The sequence below is a fragment of the Tupaia chinensis genome, unplaced genomic scaffold (genome assembly GCF_000334495.1).
Source record: "Tupaia chinensis unplaced genomic scaffold, TupChi_1.0 Scaffold000563_1, whole genome shotgun sequence".
Taxonomy (NCBI): Eukaryota; Metazoa; Chordata; class Mammalia; order Scandentia; family Tupaiidae; genus Tupaia; species Tupaia belangeri.
The window spans coordinates 2,816,725-2,825,463 of NW_006160076.1; the positions used below are offsets into that span (position 1 = coordinate 2,816,725).

An 8,739-nucleotide genomic window follows, 5' to 3' on the forward strand; every position below is an offset into this window, starting at 1 on the left:
GCCTTGCTCTCCACGGCTGGGGTGTGCGGAAAACCCAGCCATCAGTATTCTCTTTGGCTTTGAGTTTGCCCAACAGCCTTACCACTCTTGAGAAGAAATGGGATCAAAGGGCAATCTATTTCAAGTGATAGCTCTTTGGGGTTCTGTGACAGATGTATCACAGTGGCAACTGGAATTGCCTAAAGTATTGTTAAATTACTTGAAAAATATAAGCAGTGCATTTTTCTAGGATTATTAAATTCTTCATGTTTTGAATTTTATTAAATTTATTTTTATTTTTTAAGGGAGATTTTTGCTATAGGGTGTGTGTACTCACTGGAGAGAAAGAGACACAGAAAGCAAGAAATATCCCTCAGGAGGGATGGCCACACTGCAATCCCTTTTCCTCCATTCTCCTCTTGGGATTTTGGTCAGGCACACACACACTCCCAGTATGAGTTTCAAGTTGCTAGGTCCAGGACCTGAATCATGGCTGGCCATGTGGGAATCCAGTGCCTTAACCAATATGCCACCTGCTGGTCCCCAAATCTCTTCATTTTATTTTACTTTCAATGTATTGCTGTTTAAGAAGATAAGTTGTGGGACCAGCTGGTGGCCTGGTGGTTAAGGTGCTGGACTCCCACATGGCTAACTGCGATTTAAGTCCTGGACCTGGCAGCTTGCTTTCTCACATTCTCTCTCTCTCTGTTTCTTTGTCTCTCTCTGGTGAGAGCATGTGGAATATCACAAATTTTTAAATATAAATAAAGTAAATAATTCTTTAAGAAAAGGACATAAGTTGTAATCTACTTTTAGATGACTATTACTTTATATGGCTCCTCTGTTTTTTTAATCCTCATTTGTCTCTGGAGGTTAGGAAGGAAAGGTTTTATATACTAACTGGTCATGTGTGTTTGCCATCAGAAAATAAAGAATAATTACTGAGCTCAATTAAAGTCACCACAGTTGACAAATAAAATCAGAAGTTATCTGCTTAAATTAATTATGTGGATTGAGTTGGAGGCGGAACTTTTTTTTTTTGAGAGGTTTTTCACTATAGGGCACGTGCGCTCGCCAGACAGACAGAGAGAGACAGAGAGACAGAAAGCGAGAAATCACCCCCCAGAGGGGATGGCCACGCCGCAATCCCTTCTCCTCCATTCTCCTCTCCGGATCCTGGGCACGCACGCACACGCGCCCGGCGTGGGTTTTAAGCCACCGGGTCCAGGACGCGAACCGCGGTCGACTATGTGGGAGTCCAGCGACATAGCCATTACACTAACTGCTGGTTCCCATGAATTACTCATTTAACTTTATTTATTTGTTTGTTTGTTTATTGATTGATATCTTTTTAGAGGTTCTTGCCTGCACACGCACCTGGCATGAGTTTAAGCCACCAGGCCTGGGACTTGAACCACAGTGAGGCGGAACTTTTGAAGGGTGGAATGAGTAGATGAAGTGCAGGTGGCTAAGTGGCTGCTGTTCAGGATGGTTACTCTGTCTGCTTCCTCCTCTTCCTTTCCCTTCACTTCCTCCTTTTGTCTTCCTTTTTCTTTATTTCTCTCCTAAATAATCTCCATTAAGTATCATAAATCCTTTGTAGAATGAACCAGGTTCTAAATCAATAATATAAGTAAAAATTCATAACCAAAATATAACAAGTCTTGAGAGATTGCCCAGCTTTCATTTCAGAAAGAAGTTCTTATGATGGAGAATTTTAATAATTTACTTTCTCCTCTCAACTCTTAGGACAACCGATAGATTAGTCATCAAGATTCTGCTTTAATTATTGGCTTAAATTCTATGATCTAACATGATATTTTATTTTAATATCTAATGATCTTTCCTTCATTGAGATCTTAGTATCACTCCTGTTTCTAAATGGCACCCTGGTGTCTAGAGGCTAGGAAAAACAGCACAGATTGTATTTAAAAATATGTAAAAGACTAGGTTGTCTTTTCATTATTTCTTGGCTATGATTCTAATTTCTAAAAAAAAAAATGTAGCAGAGTTTGACACTCTATACCCAGAAAGTATATTCCCTGTAATATATATGGAAAGTCATTAGATCAATACATAGAAAACAGTCCAATATTAGGTTTTCCCATAATACTCTAATACTGAATTCTAACTCTGTCCTGAGGTACTTGTCAAGAAATAAATAAAGTGGAGTTTGAATGCCACATTACAAGGGAATGAATGTCATGTTACAGATCTCAAAACAGATACTAGCTATTTTAAACACAATACCTACAGTGATGACTGGGTCATTGTCACCTGTGACTGACTATACTCCTGTGGGGGGCTCCATTGCCATGACCTTGTCTGACCACTGTTGTCTCTCACCTAGTCTTCTTTAGGGCTTCACACTTTCTCCTGTACAATCTATTGTCTACATATTAGCTAGAGCAGTGCTTTACCAGCTATTTTAAAGCCTTCAACAGCCTCCATTGCAGTGTCATAAAAGCCACCTCCTTGCCTGGTTAATGGACCTGAATTATCTCGCCTACCTCCTCGATCTGATCTCATCTGGTACTCTCTCCAGAGTGACCGCAATTCAGTAACACTGACTTTCCTTCAAATGATAAAACGTGCCAAGCTCTTTCCAAATTTAGGACTTTACACATGCTTTCCACTCTTCTAGTGTGTTTCCTGACTCCCATCCACGCTCTACTCCCATGACTGGCATCTTATTTTCCTACAAAGTTCTTTGGCCTACATATCACCCCTGCAGAGAGGCCTTCTATGAGAAACTTCTGTGAGGAAACATGTCCCATCTGTATTAGAACTCGTGTTTTTTCTTTTAGCATTTTTAAATGAACTAATCACAATTTGTAGCAGTATATTTATCTGCCTCCTACTTCTTTGGCCAAGGTCTTTCTAGGTCACAGTACTGCCTCTGCCTTCTGAGTAGCTGGCACTAGAGGTGTGCAGCAGCACGTCTAGATTTTTAGGGTGGGCTGGGAATTAAACCTGGGCCTCCTATGTGGCCTCAGCCTGTGGAGCAGCAGTGTCTACCAACATGCACTTACAATAGCTGGGCCCAAATATATGTTTCTTTATTGTTCTCTCTCACAAACTGTGGAGCAGCAGTGTCTACCAACATGCACTACAATAGCCGGGCCCAAATATGTGTTTCTTTATCGTTCTCTCTCACGACCCCAAATCTGCCTTATAGCTCTGTAAAGTCAAGAAAGAGAGTAGGTACTTGACTTTTCAGTAAGTGGGTAGACTTGAAAACCAGACTTGGAGGAGAGAGAGGATTATCTAGAGTCCTTTCAGGTGTGAGTGACTATAACATAAATTGTATATAAGGATAATATAATTAAAAAGAGAAAGTGAATAGAAACCTCACTCTTTCTAAATTCTGGGAACATGTAAAAAGAAGAAAACTTGATAGAGGTAGAAGAGTGCGGATGTGGGATATTTAGGTCCTGAACTCTCTCTGTAGGCTTCAGATAAATCCAGTGGGCAACACCAAGGGAATGGTGTTGGGAGGATGCCCCACTTCCTTCTAGTCCGGGAGTATGGCAAGGAGATCGCGAGCAGAGGGCCCCCACTTTGAAATGGGAAATCCAGTATTATTAAGAAGATAGACTGGCATGTCCGGACAGAGAAAGTCTATCTTACACTTTCAAACTTTCTTTGTTTCCAGATAGTGTGCACATTTGATTGGGAGCTAGAGATCCTTTCAGGGAGCATCCTGTGGGCATGGAGCAGAAACGGAAATGGATTACTTGGGCTTTGCCTGCAGGTGTAGGACATAATAGAGTCTCAGAGAGGGAGACAAGAGAGGGAAAAGTTCAGTGAGAAGGGGCCCAAAGAACAGGTAAAGAATTTATGTGCTTTTAATAGCAACTGATGTCGACAGGATGGACCAGACCAGTCACTCCTATGGAATTCTAGATCAATCTCTGAGACTAATGCAGATCTGGAGACCACAGTAAGTTAGAGGATCCTCCATTGTGCCACTCTAAGTCACATAAGCCTCTTATCTGACACCATCTTCGAAGAGAGTGGAGGGGTTAAGACTAGCCTGGAAATAAGAGGGACTGAGTTATTAGCCAGAAAAGACTGAACATTACCTAGAAAGATGGTTTACATAGTGAATTAGAACAGGTTACAAACTGCATTGTACTAAATGACAATAATTTTCTCTTTTAAGTAAGAACTCTAAAAAAGACCTAATTAGTTAAAGATGACATAGAAACGTTACAATATTTCCTGCTCATATGAGTTGTATAATACATTTTGTATTTACATTTACTATACTTGTCACCTACAGGGACAGGAACCATACTTCTGATTCTCTGCTGGTATAAAATAAGAGTCCAGTAGCTCTTTACTAAGTGAATGAATGGATTATAGTTAAAAGTACTACATAAACATTTCTTTCTTCTATTTTTTATAAGCTTTGTATTTTATTTTCATTTTCCATAAACTTTTTTTTAGAGAGATTTTTGCTATAGCGTGCGTGTACTTGCTGAAGAGACAGAGAGACAGAGAGACAGAAAGTGAGAAATAACTTCCCTAAGGGGGATGGTCATGCCACAATCCCTATTCCTCCATTCTCCTCTTGAGATTTTGGGCATGCATGTACACTTTCCCTGAGTGAGTTTAAGCCACCGGGTTCAGGACTTGAACTATAGTCGACTATGTGGGAGTCCAGTGATGTAACCATTATGCCATCTGCTGGTCCCTACACAGGCGTTTCTTAAACAACCACTAAGAAAAAAGATAAGATTGGGGTTTGATGGTGGTGCAGTGGCAAAACACAAAACTCTGTGAAGCTGTCCCACATGGGAAGGTCCTGAGTTCGTGACTGGAGACACCGCCGAAAGCATCAGGCATGAACATACCAATGATGTTGGCTGGCTGAGTCTGGGAGTGGATCACAGTGTCACAACTCTGTTGGGGATGCTGCCTCTCTTTCTTTCTCTCTTTCTCTGTTTCTCTCCTCACTCATGGAAGAGCTAAATAATTAACTTGAGAGAGATAATGTTCAGTCAACCTGCTATGAGTCTGGAAAACTGAGTCTGTTAATTAGACTGACTGCATAATGAAGAGTGCAACTACTAGAATCGAATCTGGTTTCTACCTCTTGTTCTGTCACTGAATATCTGTGTGGACTGGAATAAATATTAGATTTTGTTTCATTATCAGTGTACGCAGGTAAAGTATTTTAAATCTCAGCTTTTAGTAATTTTTATAGCCATGAGTTTTCTTATGTAGTAAGTAAACATTTTCTAATCATTGACTTATCTATTTATTTGGATTAATAACTGTTGAAATAATGTAAGTTTTTCAAAGGAAACATGTTTTCTAATACATACCTCTACTGCAAGACACTTTTTTAAAAAGAGGTTTTTGCTATAGGGCATGTGTGCTTGCCAGAAAGACAGAGAAAGATAGAGAGATAGAAAGTGAGAAATCATTCCCTGGGGGGATGGCCATGCCACATGCCTTCTCCTCCATTCTCCTCTCGGGATCTTGGGCATGCACGCACACGTGCCCAGCATGAGTTTAAGCCACCAGGTCCAGGACTCGAACCACAGTCAACTACATGGGAGTCCAGTGACATAGCCGTTACACCAACTGCTGGTCCCACAAGACACTTTTAACAGTAAACCAAATTTTTTCTTTCAGTTCATTTCTATTAATGATAGAAACTAGGCAATAACTCCAATTTTTTCACTTCTAAAATGACCTTACCTGGGTTATCAGTAATGATTTCCGATTACCATTTACTTTCCCATCTTTACCCATATGTCCAGGTGGAATTTAATGACTCAATGCTGGGCTCAAGAACCTGACCAAAGGCCTACTTTCTATAGCATTCAAGACCAGCTTCAATTATTCAGAAATGTCTCCCTAAATAGTATTTCTCAATGCAGAAGCGAAACAAACACCAGTGGAATCATAAATGAAGGCTTTGAAGGTAATGTTGATTCCTTAACATTTTTTAGTTTTCTTTCCAGTGTAAACAGAACAAGGTTAAAATGGCATGTATGCAGAAGGCATTCCAGGTGGGTAAGAAGACTAATGCATTGGCACTATCATCATTGCAACTAAGTTCTTAATCCATTCTTCTTTAAAAATGATTTTGTATTGTGCACTAAGTTAAAAAAAATAAATATAGTGCCTTGGTCCTTGGTTTTATAATCTAAGGTAGTAAGAGAATGAACTTGTTAAGACTATATTTTCATGAGATCCATTCTCTTCCTCTTTCTGTCCTCCTCAGACTAGCTAGCTGGGATGTCAAGTGCAGTGCTGAGTTAATTATAGTCTTCATTTATGGTACATTGTCATCATTGGTGCAGGGCTTCTCTGTTATTTTGTTTGTGGTTTAGTCCTTTTACCCCTTTATTTCTCTTCTGTTCTATTTCTTCCCTATCCCTGCCAGGGAACCATTCTAATGTCTTTATGCATATTTTTTATTTGTATGTTTTCTTGCAAAAGGCACATTATTTTATATGAATGAAGGCTGCTTTTTAAAAAATGAAGTACTATGTTTTTAAGATTCATCCATGTTGATATGTATATATCTAATCCTTTGCTTCCAAATGCTGGGTCATTTTCTTATGATTAGTGTAGTGGATTAGGCCTTGTTAAGAATGCGTTGAATTTTATGACTCCAGTATTCTGATAAATGACAACAGTCTTCTGGAACCATTCTACTGTGATGATCATGCTAGCCTTGTAGTTCAATGTAGAGTACAAAACAGAATTAAGGGCTAGCAGATTGCATCGCTGGACTCCCACATGGCTAAATGCAGTTCGAGTTCTGGACATGATGGCTTGAAACTTACATGGAGTGTGTGTGTGTGTGTTTGTGTGTGTGCGTGTGTGTGTATGTGCATGTGCCCAAGATTCCGGGAGGAGAATGGAGCAGAAGGAATTTTACAATGTGGTCATCCCCCCATGGGAGATGATTTCTCATTTTCCTTCTCACTGCCTCTGCTTCTCTCCTGCAAGTGTACATGCTTCAAAGCAAAAACCTCTATAAAAAAAAAAAAAAAGAATTAAAACACAGTTTGCTTAACTCATCACTAAAATCAGATTTACTGTGCATCTGCCTAATTGGGTACAGAAAAATAAGTTTTACAATATTTCTCTTTAGCTGCTCTAGAAATCCTTCTCATTGTCAAGCATTTGCAAGGTCCTTCGTTCATTTCAGTACAGACATTCTTGCTTAGAAATGAACCTGGCAAGGTGGAAAGATCACACGGGATTAGGGAAAAAAATACCCTTCAGCCATTTAACTACTGTTATGTCCTTCCCATTTTGTAAAGATTTACTTAATAAAACATTTCTCTGAATAAAATTCTGATAATGAGAAGAATTACTTAAAAAGATAGTTCCTGAATTTGGGACAAAACATAGTATTAAGTATTTATATATAATGTGTTCCATTTGTCTGCTTTCAAGAAAAAGAGGAGGTGATATTTCTTTCCTTTGAGAAAATGGAGTAAGTTTCTTTAATCGTATAACAAGTTTATAGTGACCTCAGTTTTCACCAGCGATTTTGAGAGTTGTTTTTGTTATCAGACTTCCTTGCCCACCGAAGGAAGGATGGGTGCCACCAGTCCACTCTTAAATAAGACGAATGGCTCAAACCATTTTAACCTGATCCTACCTGGCCTGCTTCTTACTTGTTATAACTGCACTTAAAGAAACTTGAGGAGCCATTATCCAAGCGATGTGCCAATACGTAAAATGGTATCTTCAGTTTCTAAGATAGATACATGCCAGTAACTGAGCTGAATTGAATGTGCAACTGTCTGAGAGGCAAGCACAATGTGGTTTTCTTACTTGGCATTGAAAGCATATTTTTCTTGCTAAATCACTGCTCTTATCTTTAGAAAGCAACACTTTATAAATTCAGCACAATCATTACCTCTTTTAAGGTTTAAAAATATTTTTTTAAAAAACAAAACACAGAATCTCTGGTGATCTGGTCTCAGCCTCCTGAGTAGCTGGGCCTACAGCTGTATGTCGGGCTTTCAGGGTGGGCTGAGAATTGAACCCAGGCATTTGAGGTGGGTGAAAAGAATGGCCTAGTCTATAGAGCAGCAGCATCTTTATCATTGTGCCACCTCAGCTGGGCCTAAAAAAAAATAATAATTTTTATATTATTTTACATCAACCATATCTATTTTTTTCTTTTTCTCTTTTTGGAGAGGTTTTTGCTATAGGGTGCATGTGCTTGCCAGACAGACAGAGAGAAACAGAGAGACAGAAAGCGAGAAATCACACCCCAGGGGGGATGGCCATGCTGCAATCCCTTCCCCTCCATTCTCCTCTCAGGATCTTGGGCACGCACGCACACATGCCTGGTGTGAGTTTAAGCCACTGGGTCCGGGACTCGAACCATGGTTGACTACGTGGGAGTCCAGTGACATAGCCATTACGCCAACTGCTGGCTCCATCAACCATATTTTTAATTTCCTTTCTAACTTTTCTAGTAACTGCTCTTGCTGTATTATTTTATAACTGTCTACATTTTTAAAATCTTTTTTATTTAAAAAAATGTATTTAAGCAGAGTAAAAAGTAAAAGTTCCCTAATTCCTCCCTGTGTCACTCCCAGTACTAGTAGCCACAGTGAACAACTTGGTTATATACATTTAGATATTTTATGTGCATATGTATTTATCATTTACAAAAATTTTTAAAAATATATGTTTGTGGATGTACTAGCTAGATTTAGAGATAAAATGTGGTCAGAGTATTTGGTCAGTTCACCATTTTTTTTTCCCTAC

The 8,739-nt window shown here is 39.3% G+C and overlaps 1 protein-coding gene across 2 annotated transcripts in view; it reads left to right on the forward strand.

Annotated features, from left to right (window-relative positions):
* Nucleotides 1-8,739, forward strand: part of ROS1 (ROS proto-oncogene 1, receptor tyrosine kinase) — a 157,712-nt gene that overhangs the window by 140,610 nt on the left and 8,363 nt on the right. For both annotated transcript variants that reach the window (XM_006157868.1, XM_006157869.1), the window contains exon 43: nucleotides 5,754-5,917. In XM_006157868.1, the coding sequence (XP_006157930.1) occupies nucleotides 5,754-5,917 (164 nt within the window). The remainder of the gene's footprint in view (nucleotides 1-5,753; nucleotides 5,918-8,739) is intronic.